A 22,683-nucleotide genomic window follows, 5' to 3' on the forward strand; every position below is an offset into this window, starting at 1 on the left:
TCTTCCCAAACTTTTGATTCATCCTAAGATGTTAGGGCATTAAAAATGTACTAGATCATTAAGATTAACTTACTCTTAAAGTCAGGCATAGTGGAACAGGCCTGTAATCCTACCTACCTAGGAGCCTGAGGCAGGAAGATCACAAGTTGAAGGCCAGCCTGGATAACTTAGTGAGACCCCCATCTCAAAATAAAAACTCAAAAGGGCTGGGGATGTAGCTCAGTGGTAGAGCACTCCCGGGTTCAATTCTCAGAACTGAAAAAAAAAAAAAAAGACTTCCTGTTTAAAAGATTTTTCATGTTTCCCTTGTAATTGTAATAAAAGACTTAATCTGCAAGTATCTAAAGGGATTTTTTTATTTTTACTTATTATTTTTATTTATTAATTTTTCTCCTATACTCTAAGTTCTGGTCTTCCGTATATATACCTGAATATCCTCATACATTCTGGCGAGAATGTACATCAGATCCATGACCACAGCACAGAAACCTTTATCTTGTTTATTTCAGAAGAAGTAATTCATCTCAAAAACAAGTCTCACACCCATTCCCTCACCCTTTGGAGATTCAGAAATAAATTGGAGAGCAGAGATATATGAAGATGCTACCTGCAAGGAGGGAAGTGTGTAGGGAGGGGAGAATAAATTGAAAATATTTAAATAACAGAAGATACAGAAAGAAATTTTATTCGAACTCCCCTTATCTGATTAATGCACAGCTTCCTGAAAATACAGCCAGCATTAACTTCCCTCCATGGGAATCTCCAGGCAGAAGGTATTCCAAGACAATTGGACAAATAAACCTTACCTGAACCTTTCATTTATACTCTCTAAAAGTCCATTTGCTTTCCCAGAGAGCACTTCCTCTCTCTAAAAGCACGTCAGTGCCCCAGTGTTTGAAACCTGTGGAGGGGCTTGGTGGTGTGGCAACAGAAGCCATTTCACTCCATTGCAGAGTTCAGACATTGCTTCAAGATCACAAGCATCATGACAAATTCACAAACACTTATCAGACTTTCCAGTCACTGAAATGCCATGGAATTGGAGAGTACTATTGAAGTTTGGTGCCTATTCATTTCCATAATGGATTCAGCAAAGTCCTTTTCTTTGGACTTCAAAGTTCCATTAAGGAGCATCTGCCTACTGCAGTGATTCATGATGCTCTTTTAGTCAATGACCTTATCTGTGGAGGTCTGTTGGGTGCCATAGTGGGATTCTTGGTTTGGGGATATTTTTTCCCCTCAATTAATGTTGTAAAAATTCTTATACAATCTCAGATTGGTGAAAAATTTCAATCTTTCTTCAAGGTTTTAAAAACAAATCAGGGTAGAATAGGACAGGAGACAGACAAATCTTTTCAAAGGTGTCCACCTGAATGACCATGGGTCCCTTATCTCTTGGCGCATAATCAATGCCACTTACGAGTTCTTGTTGAAGGTTATATGAAAAAAGTCATTGGTGAAGTTCCACGTATCAACTAAATAGACCTAGAAATGCAGTTTGGTCTTGTTCCTAATTGACTCAAATTCAAGTTGGTGTCATTAAGTCCACGTCTCAGGAATTATGGGCAAAGCTACTTTCTTTAAGCTTCAACAAGAACAAAACAATAAAAGGTTTCAGTAGGAAACTTAAAAAGAAGAAGAAGGGGTAGAGGGTAAGGAGGAGGGGAAGGAGGAGAAGAAGGAAGAAGAAAAAAAAATAATCTAACTTATCCCTTCATCCTAGCCCTCCCACAAGTTATGAATAGAACCAGTTTCCTTTCCTCCTATTGATCTGTCTACTGTTGACAGTTCATAGGTCCTTGACCATAGAACGTTGGTAGATGGAGGGCAAGGTTTTCCTCCAACAGTTTGTCCATATATGAATAAGGACAGCCAGGCACAGTGGCACACATCTATAATCCCAGTAATTTAGGAAGTTGAAGCAGGAGAATTGCCAAGTTTAAGACCCCGTTTCAAAAATTAAAAAGGATTAGGGATGTAGGTCAGTGGTAAAGCACCCCTGGGGTTAATCCCCAGTACAAAAAAAAAAAAAGAGTGAGGACAGAGAATTCTGCCCTTGGCACCGTCCATGTTGTCATGGGAGTTGGTAACTGTGGAGCAAAATGAAATATGTTTTGTCTTTGTCCTGATTTCTGTCACAGAACTCATGAAATCTACTTTGTCTGATAGTATATTATAAGACCCCCCTTTGGGAAAGGTCCGGTTACATGTCCAGGAGGAAGGAATGCTGTACAGGGAAACTGGGAGCAAACTGAGCAGACAGGACTTGCTGGGTTTCCCCATCCAGTCTATTAGCATTAAATATGTGATGGGGTCTCCATAAAAGCTCAAAAGGACAAGGTTTGGGAACTCCCAGATTGCTGGACCTGTACAGGTTCCTGGAGGCCTGGAGAGGGCATGGAAGGAAGCTCTGTGCCTCTTCCCCTATACCTTACCTTATGAAGCTTTTAATATGTATCCTTTGTAATGTCCTTCATAGCAAACTTCATTTTAAAAACCTTTCGGAATTTCTGAATTAGGAATATTTTGTTATTATAATGGGCCCCTTATCATCTGAGTTTTTGCTATTGATGTGACTTAGATTAAGTTCCCTAGATAGCCTCTAGATGGGGCTGGTGACCAGAAAGAACAAGTGATTATGGAGTAGAACTTTCAGCTTCAACTATTGACCTCCAATAATGGTTGGCAGGCAAGGAAAACAGTCTCCATAAAAACTCACAGACAATGCAATTTGAACAGCTCCCAAGTGGCTAGGTACTGGGAGGGAGGCACATCCTAAGAAGGCATGGAACTTCTAGATCTCCATCCCTTGCCTATTCATCTCTTCTACCTGGCTAATGGAGGTTAACAATACAAAATGGAGTAATTTATGTCAAAGTTCTAACCCAAAGGAGTTGGGAATACCCATAAAGCTCTCTTGAGTGCATTTATAAATTACCTCGATACCTTGTAACCAGCTTATCTCAGGAATTTCCTCTAGCCATAGTATTTCAGATAAGCCAAGATTGTTGCCTAGCAATGGCTATTTCTCCCAAAACAATAATGCCAACTTCAACAATGAATTCCTGAGACCAATTACCTAAGTTTTGAAGCTGTTTACCTGATTTCTTTGTCTTTAAAAACTCCTTCTTTGTTCCAATTTCTTGTGTAATTGGATTTTCTTAGTCTGTATACCAAAAGTTGAAAAACTTTACTAATAGTAAATAAAATTTTTTGTTCCAGAGGTTCTATATTTCTTCTTCCTGCCTTTCTTTCTTTCTTTCTTTCTCTCTCTCTCTTTTTTTTTTTTTTTAGGTTAGCATAAACTGTTGTCAGAGAAGTCACATCCAAAGGAAAATCACCCTGGAAAAAGAGGTGACCCATGGAAATCAAGTGTAGTATCCATCAAGGAACCTCTTCAATAATAGGGATGCAAAGACCCAGTGTACTGTTTACTGATCCAAGAGAAAGAATTTGGACTCAACAGAGTGAGTTTGGACATTTTATTACTTGGATACTCCTTGGTGGTGGCAGGCCAGGACAGTATGGGGGCCACACCATGCCTACAAGCAGTCAGAATATATATAGGACAGATAGTGTTCCTACTTTATAGATGGATTCCTTTACTTCAGAACCAAGTTCATTCTGCTTTAATTTAGCTAATTTCATTCAGCTAAAGATCAGACATTCGAGAATTGGCCAGATTCTTTCCCCCTTACCCTCTATAACATTTTTTTAAATGCTTCTTAACTCACTGCCAGGGACAAAAGACTTCCTAGGTACTAACTTGCATTAAACCCACAACACTCCACACCTTCAGTGGCTCAAAGACCCTTTAATGACTCTAACATTCTTATGCCTGCCCATATCTTCCACAAAGTCATCAGAACAGGCTCCAGAGGCACCTTGCATTCATATTCCACAATAGCAGTACAAAGAGCAAGAACCTATCATCAAGCATGGATAATATTGCATCATGTTAAAGGAAGGGACATTAACCATCTAAAGAATGGTGGATCAATCAAAAGGACATCCATAGCACTAATTTTTTAGACATTTGGGTTGAGACATGAAGGTGTCTTTACTCCAGTTCCATTTCAGTCAAGTCCATTCTGTCTCATCTGAAGGTTGGACTACTCAGGGGGAATGCATGTGCTGTGGTCAGTCTGATTGGCATGCTGTGTAACTTCTGTTGCCCAGTCCAGGAAGAGGTTACTTGTTGCTAACCTGTGGAGATTGAAAAATGTTTAATAGGCACCAATAATGAAAAACTCAACTCCACAAAGCAATATATAGGCCACTGTACAATCTTTGTTAGTAGAGTATCCTGTATAGCAGACTTGCCCAAGCACATAAACCAGACTAATCTATCTGTTTGCACTTCACAGGTATAGAAAGAATAAAACACCTTAGGAATATATGACTGCCATAAACTGTTACAAAGCGTTCCTGTCAAAATTTCGATGAAATTCCTCACAGAAATAAAAAAATAATAATAAAACCCATCTGGAATCCCAAGAGATCCTGAATAACCAAAACAATCCTGAGCAAAAAGAACAAAGCTGAAGGCATTAACATCCCTGACTTCACAATATGAAGGAAAGCTATCATAACCAAAACAGCAAAGGTACTAGCAAAAGGTATATAAACAACACAGAGATGAATGGAACTAAACCCAGAAATAAGTCCATGTATTAACAGCAAACTGGTTTTTGGTAAAAGTAACAAGAACATACATTAAAGAAAGACAATCTCTTCAGCAAATGGTGCTTAGAAAACTAGATCACCCCCACAAGAATGAGGTCCTAATTAAAATAAGATATATTCCATGCTTATATGTTTATATCATAATGGATTCTACTGTTATGTATAACCAAAAAGAACCAATCAAAAAAAAAAAAAAAAAGAAAGAAAACTGGATCACCATACACAGAAAAGTGAAAGGAAACCCGTATCTCTTACCTTGTACAAAAATTAACTCAAAATGAATTATATATAAACAAATTGTTAGGCAACTATCTTGGCTTATCTGGTCTTAATTAGAAGACCCAAAATTATAAAGCTCATAGAATAAAACACAGAAGAAACACTTTGGGACATTGGTATAGGCAAAGATTTATTTGGATAAGATCCCCAAAACACAGGCAGCAGAAGCAAAAATAAGCAAAACAGACTATTAATCAATTAAAAAGCTTCCGAAGAAAAAACAATCAACAGTGAAGATACAAAGTTCAAAATGAAAGGAAATATTTGTAAAATATCACTCTGGAGAGAGAGAAAGAGAGAGAATATATATATATATATATATGATTAATATCCAGAATAACATATAAGGAATTCAAATAAGTCAACAGCCAAAAAATAAAACAAAATAATTTGATTAAAAATGGCAAATGGTGGCTGGGGCTGGGGCTCAGCAGTAGTGCACATGCCTGGCATGTGTGAGGAATTAGTTCAATTTTCAGCACTGTGTATAACTAAATAAAATATAAAGGTCTATCAAAAACTAAAAATATATATATTAAAAAGGAAATTTAAAATGGCAAATGAGCTGGGCTCAGTGCCACACGCCTATAATTTAATTCCAGCAACTCAGGAGTCTGAGGCAGGAAGATCATGAGTTCAAAGCCAACCTTAGCAACTTAACTAGGCCCTAAGCAACTCAGCAAGACCCTGTGTCTAAAAAAAAAAAAAGCACCCCTGAGTTCAATCTTTGGTACCAAAAATAAAGGCAAATTATCTGAATAGACATATCTCAAAGGAAGACACACAAAGTGCCAAAGAGTATATGAAAATTTTTTTCAATATTATTAGTCATTAGAGAAATAGAAATCAAACTGGCTATCACTAATCACCACACCTGTAATTCCATCTCCTCAGGAAGCTGAAGCAAGAGGATTGTACACACAAGGTCAGCCTGGGCAACTTAGAGAGACTCTGTCTCAAAAAAAAAAACTTGGGGGCTGAGGTTGTGGGTCAATGGTAGAGCGTTTGCCTAGCTAGCATGTGTGAGGCACTGGGTTCAATTCTCAGCACCACAAAATAAATAAATAAAGATACTGTGTTCATCTACAGCTAAAAATATTTTAAAAATAAAAGACTTAAAGGGCTGGAACTTTGCGCAGTGGCAGTATCATATAAATGATGTTTATCTGAGGCACAACTACTGCTAATTGAAAACTTTTCCCAATATCTCACCATAATGATTTGCTATATAGTCTCTAAGGAGACTGAATAAAATCAGTTAATAAATAAATAAATAAACAATGAAGGGCTGGGGATGTAGCTTAGTGGTAGAGCACTTACCCAACATGCTCTAGGTCCTGGGTTCAGTCTTTTTTTTTTTTTTTTTGTCACATCTTCTTTTTTTATCTCACTTTAGTAAGGATGCTATCATTGAAGCCAAGCACGTATGCTCTCCTATAATCCCATGACTCAAGAGACTGAGGCAGAGGATTTCAAGCTTGAGACCAGCCTCAGCAACTTAGTGAGACCCTGTCTCAAAATAAAAAATAAAAGGGCCTAGGGATGGGGCTCAGTGGTAAAGCACCCATGGAGTCAATCCCATGTACCAAAAATAAATAAATATTTTTTTAAAAACTAAGAAAGAAAGAAAAAGAAAAGACAAAAAAAGTCTGGTGAGAATGTGGAGAAAGAGAAACCTTTTCTCATATATTGTTGGTGGGAATGTAAATTTGTACAACCATATGGAAAATGGTATGAGGTTTCTTAAAAAACTAAAAATAAGACTATCATATGATCCAACAATCCTACTACTCATTATATATTCAGTGAAAAGGAAGTTTGTATATCACTGAAACATCAGCACACCCATGTTTATTGCAGCACTATAGCAATATTCATAATAGCCAAGATGTGGAATCAATCTAGGTATCCATCAATGAATGATTTGACTGATTGATTTAATACAGAAAATGTTGTGTGTGTGTGTGTGTATGTGTATATATATATATATATATATATATATATATAGAGAGAGAGAGAGAGAGAGAGAGAGAGGGGGGGGGCAGGAGTTCATTTTTTTATGAATAAATAATATTTCATTGTGTATATATATATATTCATACATACACATATATGCACAGTAGAATATTATTTATTCATAAGAAAAAAATGAAATCCTGTCTTTTGCAGCAACATGGACAAACCTGAAGGACATTTTGCTAAGTGAAATAAACCAGGCACAGAAAGAAAAATACCATATGATCTCACTCATAAATGGAACCAAGAAAAAAAAAAGCTAATTTCTTAGAAGTTAAATACAGAATAATAGTTTCAAGAGGCTATAAATGAGTAGAGATTAGAAAAGTGTTCATTAAGGTATTCAAAAATTCAGCTACATAGGAGAATTATGGGACTTTTTGTTTTGTTTTATTTTCTGCCTTCCTCGTACTCTATAACACAATAGGTTCAGTATAATTAACAAAAATTTACTGTATATTTCAAAAAACCTAGAATGTAGGATTATGAATGTTTCCAACACAAAGAAATGATAAATGTTTGAGGTGTTCAATATACTAATTACCCGGATTTGAACATTGCACAGTGTATATAGGTGTCAAAATATCACACAGCACCCCGTGAGTATATATAATTACTATATGTCAATAAAAACATAACCATAAAAGTAGAAAATAAAACAAAACAAAAAGTCCACATAATTTGCTTCACTACAGACAACAGTCTCAAAACTGAGGCAATGAAAATATTAAGAGGATAAAAAACTTTAGCAACTAAGAGACCTTGTGCTCCTGAGCCTTCTCCTCCTCCTCTGAAAGCCCCTCTTCCTCCTCCTCTTTAGTTTTCTCCTGCAGAGCTCCCTTTCTTTCCAGACTCCTCAGCCTCCACCACTCCCTAAATTTATTCCATTAAAACCTGCCCCTTTAATATAAAGCCCACTGATGAGCCCAGATAAACTCCAAGCTTCCAAGTTTCTTGGACTAAGGCTTATCTTAGAATCATTCCTAGGAATTCCAAATGTCACTGAAGACCTCATCAATTTGCTCAGAATTTAACACAGTAATTCAGGCCTATCAGTTGGGTTTTTCTGGTCTATAACATTTGTTTCACATGACATCAGGAAGGCCAGGCCCAACAATGGATGGCTGAAGCTCTCTAGACTCCTTCTGAGGTAGAGAAATGTCCCAACATTGGGATCAGATGTGAAAGATGTCCAGAAATCTCCTCAAAGCCATCCTTGAAGCATTTCCTAAGGTTTTAGACTGGAATAAAATTTAGGCTTGTAATGGGGAACCTAAAGAATCTGTTTACAATTACTACAACTGACTTTAATTCATTTTTAAGGAAAACTCTGACCTTCCTGTGACTGTCGACTCTACTTGAGTATACTTCCCTTCTGTGTTTGTGAGTGGCCAACTTCAAAGCTCTCCCACTTTTGTAAAAGAACCCACATGGAATAGGAAACAATGCCCACTCCAGATCTTGCAAATTTGGCTAATCAGTTAGCTTCTATTTTAGAGGATTCCAATAAAAAGAAAATTGCTAAAAGTCTCTCAGATACAAGTCCCCAAACAAAATTCTAGATGAAATCCTCCTGGCTTATGCTATTATTACAGAAATCCTGGAAAAGAGACTGCTACAAGGCAAAACAACAACCAACAACAACAACAACAAAATCCAAAAAAGACCTCCTTCCAGAACCATCCCGTGACAGGTCTCTGAGGAAGACAAGGGCTTTTCCCAGTCTTTACCCTTAATACCTTGGGGGTGGAGAGAAGTCTCTTCATATTGGGAATGAAGTTCTGATTATCCTTATAGACACTAGGACAACCCTCTGAGCATTTAACCTCACTGGCTTTAAACACCCCTACACTGGAGCAATAAGACAATCCAAATTGTGCATTCTCTAACAAGCCCCAAAATGTTTTCATGTCTTTATCTCTTTACATCTTGGTCTTCCATAAACACTCCCTTTTCCTTAATAGCTGTGTTCCAGTTCGCATTCTTGACACATATTTTGAAAAAAAAAAAAAAAACATGCAGGAATTTTTTTTCCTCTGAAAAGGGTGATACTTTTAGAATTTGGCAAACCAGATAAACTAAGACCAACTCCAGGTCTTCTGAGTTCTCCTACTTCTCTCATTTGCTAAGCTACTCTTTGTTTCTATGGTAAACAAAAACTAACCTGCTCTTTTTTGTTAGAACATATATTAATGAATGATATTGTCAGTAGGTCAAATAGGCTCCTTAGTGTACTCACTATTAAGATTCAGATCAACCCATTGAAAACTTGACCTAGAATTAACCAGTATTCTTTAAACAAAGAAGCTCTTTTGGACATAAAACTATTATAAAAGAATAAAAAACAAAAATCTCATTATTATCCTATATTCCAGTTCTTGTAATATTGTTATACCTCACCACACAGTTGCCCCAAACCCACATACCTTGCTGACCTTGATCATGAACAGCAGCAAACCAGTATGTAAGCCATCTAATACCTTTTAGCCTTCTCTTGAGCCAGCCAGCAATATATTGGGAAAGTAAAGGCCTGAGGTTTCAGTGAAAGTCCCTCATTTCTCAAATCCTAAAGGATGACTATTTTCCCTCAGTGATGTACCTTACAGCCACCTGTGCATGACTCTTCTTGTGTACCTCCCTCACAATCAGTGTGCAAGAAAGATAGTCTACACTTGTTAAAACTCTAAGATGCTACAGGTCATAGGATTCATAAGAAATATTGCAACTGGTAAAAATTCAAGTAAAATATTTAGGTCACCTAATTTCAGGAAGTAGACTACAAATTAGATTCAGAACTGGTACAAGGCATCTTAAAATTTCTTAACTTCAAGTTCATTGTCACTCCATGGTTTCTTGGATTTGCCAGTTATGGCTGCAACAGTATCCCAAACTTCTGACCCAACCCTTATATGCTTTACTTAAAACCACTAAACCTGATCTCTTTGTTTGGAGAGACCTTGAAGACATGGCTTGGCTAACTATCAACTCTCCTTCTTCTTTTTTTAAATATTTATTTTTAAATTATAGGTGGATACAATATCTTTATTTTATATTTATATAGTGCTGAGGATAGAACCCAGTGCCTTACGCATGCTAGGTGAGCACTTTACCTCTGACCCATAGCCCCAGCCCCTCAACTCTCTTTCTTCTGTTCTGTGTATGAAAAGGAAAGAAATGCCCTGCAATTTTTCCCCTCAGTGGCAGGAATACAACCAAGACTTTACACATGCTAGGCATGTCAGTCATTACTGATCCATGGGGTAGAAGAATTAGAAACTGAGGTCAGATGCCCATGGTTCCTCGCCTTGTCTGTGGGCTGTCCCTGCTATAGCACTATTGGTCAAATCCACCAAAGAAATTATCTCTGGAGCTCTGTTGGCCATTTTTGTTCCTATGCTGTGGAATCTCTTTGAAAGTGTCTTCAAACTTAACATCTTACTTTAGTTTTCTCAACTAACATGAAATCCTATTAACCACTCCATTTGACTCTTCAAAGGATTTACAGGACACTTCCTTGAACAATGCTGAGATGTCCTGGTTCACAGATGCCTCATACTTAAAAGGCAATACTGGTAAATATTATGCAGGTCATTAATATTAGTCCTTTGAAATTAAGGAAACAACCCCTTAACTTTTAGTTGCTTTTTTTTTTTTTTTTTTTGCCCACCAGATGGAAATGTTTGCCCTAGTTGAGCATGCTTTCTTGCTAAAGGAAAAGCTGCTGACACTTATGTAGACAGTGGGTATGCACTAGAAATGGTCATGATTTAGGAATATTATGGAAGCTGATAAGTTGCCTCACTTCTAGCGGAGACAAAATATAAGAATGGGCCATATGGAAAAAATTCGTTAGATTTAATATTGACCTAGTATGTAGGCCAATATTAAGACTTCAGGCCATTCTCAATTAGGCTCTGTGAAAACTAGGGGATTACTACTCCTATATCTTACTGGTAAAATTTCTTGTCATATCCCAGATAGAAAAATTTCTGAATCATGATCTTAGAACAATTACTGAAGAATCACAATTTTGGCACCAGAAGCCAAAAAATAAAAATAAGGAGATGATGGCTACTTGTTTGTATGTTCTCCTTTTAAGCTGAAATATTAATTATATTTTTAAAATATTCCATTCAGGTGCAGTAGTGTACACTTGTAATCCCAGTGACTTGGAAGGCTGAGGTAGGAGGATCACAAATTCAAGACCACAAATTGGCAACATAGTGAAACCCTGTCTCACAATAAAAAGTGCTGAGGATGTAGCTCAGAGGTAGAGCACCCTCCGGGTTCAATCCCTAGTACCACAAAATAAGATTAAAAATATTCCCTACCTAGTAAACCTCCATTGTAAATTAAGAACACACTTCACTGGATAAATTACAACATGGCTATGTGCTCTCTGTCCCATCTTACAATATTTTCTTTGTGTTATCATCCCCAATTAACTGTACTGGTTGAGTGATACTCCTAAAAATCAATCCACAAAATTTTATGAAAACTTAGCAATTTTCCTGACCAGAAATCCTATGTAAGTTATTATACATAAACTCTATGTACAATAATTTTGAATTTACAAGCTACTTTCCCCTCTTTGGATTGCATAAACTCTCAACCCTTGAAATAGTCATGGGCTGCCCCAGGCATTTGGCTCTTGCTGTTCTTTTGACCATCATTTTAAAAAAGGTACATACTTTTGTGTTATAAATATATAATTTTAACACCATGGATAAAAAAATTATATAAAGGTATAATCAAAACTATGAATAAACATTATATTCTGGTAGCATATACAAATTATACTCTGGTAAATAAAGACTTGAAACATTAGAACTTTTGTGTATTGGAAGACATTTCCAGGTCTGCCTCCAACCTTGTTGGACAGGCCAATAGCAGCCCCTTTTAACCAACATTTATGCTGCCAAGCTCCAAGGAGCTGATTTCTGGATACATATATCTCATTTACAGAAGGCACCAACCTCTTGTTGTACTTGGACTCCTCTCCGGGACTTAACACTAATAATTTTTAGGAAATGAAACAGATGTCATCTGATATGGACAGCTTTCCAAAGGTGACCAGACCAGACCTGTTTAAAGTCTTTATCTCTCTGTATATTTATTTATTTATTTATTTAATCATTTGGTGTTGAAGATCAAACTCAGGGCCTTACGCATGCTAGGCGAGTGCTCTATCACTGAGCTACAATCAAATCCCCTTATCCCCACTCCATAGTCTTTACTCTCTTCTTCTTTTTCATGGAGGGACAATACCCTTATCTGTATTTCCCAATCTCTTGCCAAATGCAGAAATTTTATTGACTATTGGGTCTATTATCAAAACCCCCAATGCTTCTCTTTTGGTTTACAACAATGCACAAGTCCCATAAGAAACTATGCATCATACTCCCTGATATAAAGATATAAAGATTTTTCCACTTTCTTATTGGTGCATAATAGTTGTACCCACAGATGGAATTTATACTTATTTGTACATGCATACAATATAACAATGTAATTTGGCCAATATCACTCCCCACCTCCCACCCCTTGGTCCCTTTCTTCTACTGATCTCCCTTTGATTTTCATGAGATTTGCCCCCAACTTTCTCTTCAGTTTTTCCTCTCTAGCTTCTGCAAATGAGAGAGAACATTCAACTCTTAACCTTCTGAATTTGACTTATTTCACTTAACATGATGGTCTCTAGTTCCATACGTTTTCCTGCAAATGCCATAACTTTATTTCTCCTTATGACTGAATAAAACTCTATTGTGTATACATACATCATTTTCTTTATCCAGTCATCCATTGATGGACCTAGGCTGGTTTCAAAGTTTGGCCAATGTGAATTATGCTGCTATAAACATGGGTATGCATATATCACTGTAGTATGATGCCTTTAATTCTTCAGGATAAATATTGAGATGTGGTATAGCTGGATCATATGGTAATTCCTTGCCTAGTCTTTTGAGAAGCCTCCATGCTTGTTACTGTAAACAAGTCAGGATGGCGGCTGGCATTTTGCCAGAGAAATGTTAGAGTCTGTAAACAAGTCTGGATGGCTCCTGACAAAATGCCAGAGGAAGTGGTTTGTGAAGTAACAAAAGCAAGCCATTAAGTGTGGAGATTCCTTATTGGTTGACTGATGTATCTATTTTATGTTAATTAAGATAAGCTGTGTGGAATGTATAAATATCGCTCCAGTCCTACAATAAACGGCTTCCATTCCTGCTGTATCAATCTACACAAGTTGTTCATCACCCCCCAATTAGTTTGCTGCAGCCAGACTGCCGCACATGCTGATTTCCATAGTGATTGTACTAATTTACAGTCCCACCAACAGTGTAAAAGTGTGCATTTTTCTCCGCTATTTATTTTTCTTGTATTCTTGATGACTGCCATTCTGACTGCTGAGATAAAATCTCAGTGTAGTTTTGACAGGTGAGGCACTGGGTTTGATCCTCAGTACCACATAAAAATAAATAAAGATATTGTGTCCATCTACAACTAAAAAAATATTAAAAAGAAAAAAAGAAATGTATCTATTACTTGTCTTTGCAGATTCCACTGCAAAACCTACTGCCACTCAGAAGCATTCACTATATTCTGTTGCTGGAATGTTCTGAAATAACAGAATTGCTCTTAATCATTTACTAGCTGAACAAAGAAGTGTCTGCATCATCAGTAATACTACATGTTGTACCTGGATAAATCCCTCTGGAGAATTTGAGACCCAATTAAAGGAAGAGAACGGGCCACTTAGCTACAGAAGGTCTCACCAAATTCTCCATGGTTATTTGATTGGTTATCTTCAAGCCTAGGCTCATGGCTCAAAACCATTTTGTAAACTGGAAATATAATATTGCTGTTATTTTTACTATGAGTTCTACTTCTTAAATTTTGTACCTGTTGCTTGTTGAATTTCCACAGAATGCTAACCCAGTAATGCAGGCTCAGTGCTTTGAGATGATCGCCAATGCTCATGATATAGAAAAGCTGAATTTAACAATAAACTCCATGCACTCTTAGCTCAATAGCTTCTCAATGTGGCCCTCCTTGTTGCTCAGATGTGGTTGAAAGGATTGTCTTGTTTCTGACACAGATTCACAATTCCTAAGGATTTTCTAACAAGGAATCAGACCAAGAAGAACAGGTCCTTCCCAGTGGTGAGGGACAATGAGCCCTGATTGAAGGGTTGATGAGTGATGCCTCCAGAGAAAGATCTTTGTCAAAAGAGAAAAATGGGAGGGCTGGGGATATAGCTCAGTTGATAGAGTACCTGCCTTGCATGCATAAGGCTGTGAGTTCAATCCCCAGAACCAAAAAAAAGGGGGGGGGAGAGGTGAAAGTGGGGTTTAAATAGGGTCACATATCAAACCCTCAACCAAAATGGAGACCGAGAGGGCCAAAATGGAGCTCTTATGCATGAATTCCCACAAGGCCTGGCTTTTTGCTTGTAACTTGTAAACTGATAAACAAATCAAATGTTAGCCTGACTTCTGTGTGCAAATTATTTTAGCAAATATGGAACCTGATGAAGGAGTGGGTAGAATGCTGATTTATAGCTGGTGGGTCAAAAATACTAGAGGCTGGGACTTGACATGTACATCTGAAATAGGTACTGTTTTTTGGGATTGAGATGTTAACTTGTGGGATCTGAGGCTAACTTCAGGGTACATTCAAAATTAAATTTAACTGTAAGACAACCAGCCTGCATTTGGAGACTTATAGAATTGTGTGGGTGAAAAAAAAAACATACATGTGGTATCAGAAATGTTGTGAGAGAGTGGAGAGAAACAGAGTGTGTTTTCCTTAAGTGATTGTTTCACTGGGGTGGAATTTATCTCCTATTTCTGTCTTTATACCTCTGCCTCTGTTCTACTGATTTTGGACTGGAACCTCTAGGATCATTAGCTAAATAAATCCATTCTCATTTTATAAGTTAATTGCCTCCAGGCTTTGTTGTAGTAATATGATGCTGACTAATACTAAGAGTGTACCTGATCTATTCAATGAGCTTCATCTTCCCTCATTCTTACCATAATGCACATGGCATAACTGATGCTTTCACACTCAGAATTTCCTTATTATAATCCATAAGCAGGTGGTATTTTGATTGTGCACGAACATTCTTGGCACTCTCTCAATATCCAACTTAAAGAGGAAGTCTCTGGTGATGTCCTTTCCTCAACTTCCTCCCAGTTGACCTGGGGCCAGGGGACAATAGAGCTAACCTTTGGAGTTAAACAAGTGTGAGGGCACAATGTATTTCTGCCAGAATGTGGCTGACCTAGGACTTCATATATTTACCCAAAACCTAATAGCAACAACTGCAGCATTACCTTTTTAAAGCTTTTTATTTATTTACTTACTTATTTTTGCAATGTTTATATCCTAGTTCTCTTTATTTAAAATAGTTAAGGGAGAACTGATGATGTAGCTCAATGGTAGAGTACAGGCTTAGCATGAGCAAGGCCCTTGGTTTGATATAGCACCACCACCACCACACACACACACACACACACACACACACACACACAAATGTTAATAAGGTATAGTTGTATCATAACTTTTTTTTTTTCAGTACTGGGGGTATAATCCAAGTATTTTTAAAGCAAGTATTCTACCACTGAACTTTATCCTCAGCCTGCATCATAACCTTATTAATAATAAAATAATACCACATTTATCAAAACTCTAAAAGTAATCAAAAGGGGGTTAGCTAGGGTAAAAGTAGGTTTTGAAAACAACACAGTATTTTAAGTACAAAGAATTTTATTTCTTGAGAATTCTTAGGTAAATGATGAAAGTTATTCAGGGATCAAGATTCCTTTCATTCCTTAATAAGACTCCTATAGCACAAGAAATAAAATCAAGAATCAATAAATGGGTTGGATTCAAACTGAAAAGCTTCTTCTCAGCAAAAGAAACAATCAAAGAGGTGAATAGAGAGCCTACAGAATGGTAGCAAATTTTTACCATGCACATCAGAGAGAGCACAAATCTTTAGAATATATAAAGAACTCAGAAAACTTAACATCAAAAACCAAACAACCCAATCAGTAATTGGGCCAAAGAACTGAACAGACACTTCTCGAAAGATGATATACAATCGATCAACAAATATATGAAAAAATGTTCAACATCTTTAGCAATTAGAGAAATGCAAATCAAAATTACTTTAAGATTTCATCTCACTCCAATCAGAATGGCAGCTATTAAGAACACCAACAACAATAAGTGTTGGCGAGGATGTGGGGGAAAAGGCACGCTTTTTGGTGGGACTGCAAATTAGTGAAGCCAATATGGAAAACAGTATGGAGATTCTTTGAAAAACTTGGAATGGAAACACCATTTGACCCAGCTATTCCACTCCTTGGTCTATACCTAAAGGACTTAAATAGCATACTACAGGAACATTGCCACATCGATGTTTATTGTAGCACAATTCACAATAGCTAAATTGTGGAACCAACCCAGATGCCCTTCAGTTGATGAATGGATAAAGAAACTGTGGTATATATACAAAATGGAATATTATTCAGCATTAAATTAGAATAAAATGGTGGAATAAGATAGATATCATTAACCTAAGTACATGTATGAAGACATGAATGGTGTGACTCTATGAGCAACCAGAGACATGAAAAATTGTGCCCTATATGTGTACTAGGAATTGAAATGCATTCTGCTATCATGTATAACAAATTAGAGTAAATATATAAATTTTTAAAAATTGGATGTATATATGAATAGCTGGTAATCAAATATGATGTGAATTTGGTACTTTGAAAAGGGCTTTTATATTAAACATATGGTGATAGCAGAGCATCACTATTTTTGAATCCTTTGAGATAAAACTATAATACTTTTATAATAAATAGTTACTGATGGAAAAAAAATTCTTTCATTGGGTTACTCTACCATCCCTTGGGAAAGGGGGTTAAATTGTTTTTGTTTTGTTTTGTTTTGTTTTTGTGGCATGCAGGCCTTTGGCATTGTGGTGAAGCTAAAGAACAATTAAGAGCAAACATAATAATTGAAAACAAGAGAACAAATATCATCAAGTATAATCCTTTGGATTATAAAGGAAATTAAGTATCAAATATTTAAAGTTTGTGACCTAGTAATACATAATAATACATGTATTAATGTTTTTAGTAATAAGGTGTAAATATGAACATAATTATGACTATAATCTTGAACTTCTAATCAATGTAAATGATTTTGAGATAATTGTAGCAATGTAAACGGATATAAAAATCTATGATTTCTATTTTTTTCCCTACATTCATAAATGAAGGAATTGCTAAATCCAGTTGTGGCATAATGAAAACAAAACTTTTTTTTCCCCAACACATCAGTTCCTGGACCCTGGGAATTCCATCTTTGGAGCCCTTGTGAGACAGTCAGACCTCTCCTACAAAGTTCAGAGACCTCAACGGCCAGCTTGATAGTTATTAAAAGCGTGGTATGTGCTTTCCCTTGCACTCTGTTTTAACTCATGGCTTTTGAGCTATAAAGAGCATAATGTGTGCCTTTCCTGTACCCTCACTCACTAACTCTGTCACTAGCCTCAGAAACAGATATATGATTAAAACTAGGATACCTCCCCAAGAAACAAAAAGGATAAAACTGTTGAGGAGTCACCAACACAGAAAATTGCCAGGGCCCTTAACTTGTTTCTGCCCTGATTTGTGTTCGCTCCCATTTCCCATCTGTGTTCTCTTAACAGCTACAGCACCTCATCCTTATCCCAGGGCAGAACCATTTATACCAGATGCAACAAGATAATAAAAAACTAACATTTTACACCAAGACGGCCAGCTAACTACCCCTCCCTCAAGATTGAAAAGTTTGCCCAGAGAAAAACACCTTTTAAAATGCATCTAAAGCCAATTAATAGTGCTAAACTCTGGTCCACCCCCTCCCCCTTTCACATGAATAAAACTAGCTCCTTTGTCCTGAGAGCCAGCTTGACTCTGTCACTGCTGGGTCTCCCTTCTGCTGGAACAAGAAGTCCCAATAGACTTGTTCCCTTCCCCCAGGGCCTTTATCTGATTCTCTGATAGATTGCACAGGAACCCATCGAGCTGGCAACCCTTGGCAGCAAGTGCAGCCCACATGAAGCTTCCTTGAGACATTCTTGTCATCTGCATCAAGAAACTTAAGTCTCTATTATGGTTCTGAAAACAGGTGTAACAAAAAATTTAAAGAATTGAATAGTGGTCAACAAAGGAAATATCAAAGAACTAATAGAAAAAAGAGTTAAAGAAAATGTTTAAAGAAAGAAAATGATTAATAAATAACTGAAAATTTATATTCAAAGGATAATATCACTCTAATAACTCAAATCAGAAGTCACTAACTAAGAAGCTTCTGCTACAAAGGTAATATAAAGGGATACTGCTCCCCACAATTTAGTTCTGGTTGCTTCCTATATAATTTGCTTTATATCCAAGAGGACTTAGGACTTTGGGCTTAGGGTATTGTAGGATTCCTGATAGGTGCCTGGAGTTCACAGTAATTTTTTTCTATATTTAAAGTAGAATATCACTTATTTGAACACACTGGATTAACTAGTTGACACTAGAAATGTCTAGGATAGAATAATCCTACATGTAATAATATTATCAACAATAGATGCCAGCATAACAATTTATTATTCAAGAACTACTTTCACATGCATTCTTCTTACAAGTCTCAAAATTGCTTGCTGATATTCTATAATATCCCATAAAATATGATGCTTTGAAAGACTATGGATCTTTTTCTTGTTTTTTCAAATATTGGTCCCCCATCTTCTCTATATTTATTGAAGCACTACTTGAATTTTAATCTTCAGTAGGTAACACAAACTTGTTAGAAAGGGCTGTAGACAAGCCAGGCATGGTAGTATATACTTGTAATCCCAGCCACTCAGAAGGCTGAGGGAAGAGGATTACAAGTTCAAGGCAAGCCTGAGTAACATAATGAGATTCCCATCTCAAAATAAAACATAAAAAGGGCTGGGGATATAGTTCAGTGGTAGAGCATCCCTGGATTCATTCCTCGGGAAAGAAAGAGGAAGGAGACAGGGAAAGAAAGACATATGTGCACGTGATTGTGACCTTATTTGTCCTTGGAATCATCTCTAAGGTATCCAAACTCAGATGCTCAGAATTCCCCCTTGGTCACCTAAAGAACTAGGGTATAGAAGGATATAAAGAATGTGCTTTGAGTCAACCTCCCAGCCAGTCTACTGGCACATGATTCCATATTATTCCAAGAATGCTTAATATGAGTTAGAGTCTGAAGGTAAATTCTGGATGTAAGCTGTACATTCTGATATTCTAATAATAATGTGGCTCAGTGAGAAATTCCATGATGGTAGCTTAGCTATAAGCCATCCTTGAAGATGTTGATAGAAAGCATATTTCAGTGTCTCAGTCTATCTATACACTGCACCTTGGACTAAATATTCTTTCTCCTTTCAGCAAAGTTCCCACAGTTCATACCTCCAGAGGTGGTTTTTTCCCCTGGAGTTCCCATAGAACATAGCCTAGCAATTTAAAGCCCAGAAGTTAGTCTGGCAGTGAGTTTAGAAGTCAGATCTCTAGTTGACTTCTGAAAACTATAGATAACCCTCTCTAGGGTCACTCTTCGTTGCCCTGCAATTCCTTTGTACCCAGGAGTCATTCTTTGATGTTTGCAGCCTTTGCTCCAGGCTATTCTCAGAGTGAACTCAAGTGTTCTACATGAGAAGGTGTAGGATCAGGTTCACACAAAAAGATATCCTTGACCCTGCCCTCCACTCCACCAGCAGCACAAATCATCAGGAGTGCTGTGCCTCCCACTGTCATTCCTTTGTCCACTACTGAATACTCCTTGGGCACTAAGAGAAGAAAGACGCAGACTCTGCTCTTCCCTTCCATAGACTGATACCAAGCGCAAACAGTGACAGGATCGCAGAATCTGAATAAGGTGAGTTAGAAAACTATGCATAGGAAGCTTGGGTGAAGGGCCCAGAAACACTGGAAGGAGCTTGATCGACTTTTTAGATAGAAAAGATAGAAATTACAGAAAAAGGAGGCTTCAATTCAACTCCCGCTAATATAGCCTTTCCCCCACCTATTCCTCCAAACCCTGATCTTCCAAAGCATATACACATATACACTCTCTCAGGTCTGTCTTGAAGGAAATATTATTGGGTCCATTGAAGGACACTGGTATTCAGAGTTGCAAATCAGGATAGAGATTCAGTAGGGCTAAGTACATTCTTCATGCAAATGAGGGCAGAGTCCTATTTTAAGGAGGAGAGTTTTCAAATAACTCCCTCTTCTAGGTCAGAGTTACTCCTGTGAAGGCAGTTTTGGTCTTAGTACTTACTTGATTAGAGCAATATTTCAAAACTCGAGTTCCTTTACCACAACATTCACAACAAGCAGCTCTGTCAAATTGAGATCATTTGTAACGAGGGTTGGGGAAATGGCCCCTGAGAAGGGATGTGTAAACCCAGGCTTTGGGTAGCTGTTATAAGGAAGTTAAGGTTAGAGAAGCATCATCATGCAAAGTCAGCATAATTGCAGCCTGGGCTATGATTTCAGGGAACCAAAGCCTTTCACCTAGAAAATATCTCCCAAGGAGTTATTTATCTTCTACATGCCCATAAAAGGTGACAACCATTTCTACTTTGCAGACATAGGTTTTAAAATGCCATATTCTTTAGGACACATGATTTCCTGCAAGTCAATTGGGGGAAAGGAGCTTACTAGAGATAGCTATAGTCCTTTGGGTTCCATGGGTCTTATAGAGGGGAGGGCAATAGAAAGAATTCTTAAACGTTGTCTACTTTTTCCAAATTTTGTTCTTGGTACACTCAGTCTGCAACACCTTTTTATTTTCTATAAATATTATTATCTAAAAAGAGTTGTCATCTAAGTTGGGCACAGTGGTACATGCTTATAATTCCAGCAACTCGGGAGGCTAAAAGCAGGAGAATCACTTAAATTCAAGGCCAACCTGGACAACTTAGCAAGGCCCTAAGCAACTTAGTGAGACTTTTCTTAAAATAAAAAATAAAAGGGATGAAGTAGTTCAGTGGTAAAGCATCTCTGGGTTCAATTCCCAGAACCCCTCTGCCCAAAAAAAGAGTTATCATCTTCTAGTATAGGAATCAAATAGTGAAATTAGGCCCAAGTGCCCTCATTGGCAGGAACAGGAATTTTGAAGTGCAGCGCAACCCTCCAGGCATGCCTTAATATTTTCCTCTCTCTTCCCTGTGCGTACACAGGTGGTCCTGGTCACTGAGATGGCATCCTCTCTAAAGGTCTGGGTCACTCTCTTGGCCCTGCTGTGTCTCCAATGCAGTTTACTTTTGCACAGTGAGAACATTTCCAGGAGGAAATTTATGGAAGAACATCACCTAAGTCCAAGCCAAGATTTTGCTTCCTACAAATGTAACAATCTCATGAAAAAAGGAAATCTGAGCCACAAGCTCTCTCACATGTTCATTTATATCTCATGGTACAAAATTGAGCATATATGCGTTAGTAGCAAATGGAATGACCGTTACAGAAATACATACATATGGGCCCAGCGTCCCATCAAAACACTCACTTGTCACTGGGAGAAATTAAATAACTACAGAGAGACCAGGAGCTATAGCCATATTCAATTCCATTGTAGCATGGATGGGTATGTTGATAATATAGAAGATGTGAAGCTCATAAATCCTCTCTTCAACTAGACAGTCTGTCTGGGACCTCGGGTTGGGGAGAACATTTCGTGATTTTTCAGGTGATGGCCCTGCATACATCAACAGCCACTGCCACTCCCCAGTTTGCATTTTCATGTCAATGTTTTCCAACCAGAGTTATGTATCACAGTCTCATGATACTACAATTTTGATTTTGTTGTTCTCTGCCTGTAATAATAGTCTGTCCTCACTTACCTAAGTTACTCCTAAGTGTTCTTTCAAGGTTCAGCTCATGTGACATCTCTTCTTGACTAATTCAGGACTTTTCCTGACATAGACATCTTTAAACCTACCCAAGCTGAATGACCTTTCCTTCTATAAATAAAGTATGTTATTCCAATGTGTACGATGAGCCTATTTATGCATGCAGTTTGTATTATATCACTAGTATGAGCAGTGTGGCTGCACTTACTACGGTGTATGGGTAGATGTGATTGTATTGTACATAGGTCTGTGTGTGCCTAAATGTATGGAATATGTTTATGTATCTGGGTATATAAACGTGTTTGTATGTGCTAAGCTGAAGGCAAGCCATGACCTAAGCATTGTTGTGGTAGCATCCTTAGATCCACCCAAATGAGTGGCACAGGCAGAGCTGTGCCACAGTAGGTACTCCAAGTACAAGTAGGTACTGTGAGCCAGTACAGTAGGTACTGGCTCACAGTAGGTACTCCAAGGAAAATTGACTTTTTCTTTCCTCATTCTTTGGATAAAACATGAGACTTTAGTCATCTGCTCTCCCTGACTAGAAGAGGGGGATTTCTAATATGCAAAGCATAGTAGGCTGTGAACACAGCAGAAGCTTTGAACCTCAGATCAAAAAGTACCCCTCCTCCATCAACCAGACTGAGACACCCCCACTGGACTTATTTATTAAGAACATTCCTAAGAAGGCCAATTCATTTTAGATGGGTTAAGGCATTTCATTTCCTCATAACATTGCACACTAAGTAGAAGATAATAGCATAAGT

At 37.5% G+C, this 22,683-nt stretch overlaps 1 protein-coding gene and 2 pseudogenes across 1 annotated transcript; all 3 read left to right on the forward strand.

Annotated features, from left to right (window-relative positions):
* Positions 1–752: 752 nt before the first annotated feature.
* LOC143394580 (mitochondrial nicotinamide adenine dinucleotide transporter SLC25A51-like) lies at positions 753–1,529 on the forward strand (annotated as a pseudogene).
* A 4,563-nt stretch (positions 1,530–6,092) lies between these two features.
* On the forward strand, positions 6,093–6,209 carry LOC143396236 (U4 spliceosomal RNA; annotated as a pseudogene).
* Positions 6,210–21,253: 15,044 nt separating this feature from the next.
* On the forward strand, positions 21,254–21,703 carry Eddm3b (epididymal protein 3B). Its single transcript, XM_076848129.1, has one exon. The coding sequence runs from the start codon at positions 21,266–21,268 to the stop codon at positions 21,701–21,703; it is 438 nt and encodes a 145-aa protein (XP_076704244.1). The 5' UTR covers positions 21,254–21,265.
* The last annotated feature ends 980 nt before the right edge of the window (positions 21,704–22,683 follow it).

The sequence above is a fragment of the Callospermophilus lateralis genome, chromosome 3 (assembly GCF_048772815.1).
Source record: "Callospermophilus lateralis isolate mCalLat2 chromosome 3, mCalLat2.hap1, whole genome shotgun sequence".
In the NCBI taxonomy this organism is placed as follows: Eukaryota; Metazoa; Chordata; class Mammalia; order Rodentia; family Sciuridae; genus Callospermophilus; species Callospermophilus lateralis.

Excerpts from the sequence above, each read along its gene's own strand:
- Eddm3b (XM_076848129.1), top strand. The coding sequence starts at position 21,266 with ATGGCATCCTCTCTAAAGGTCTGGGTCACTCTCTTGGCCCTGCTGTGT.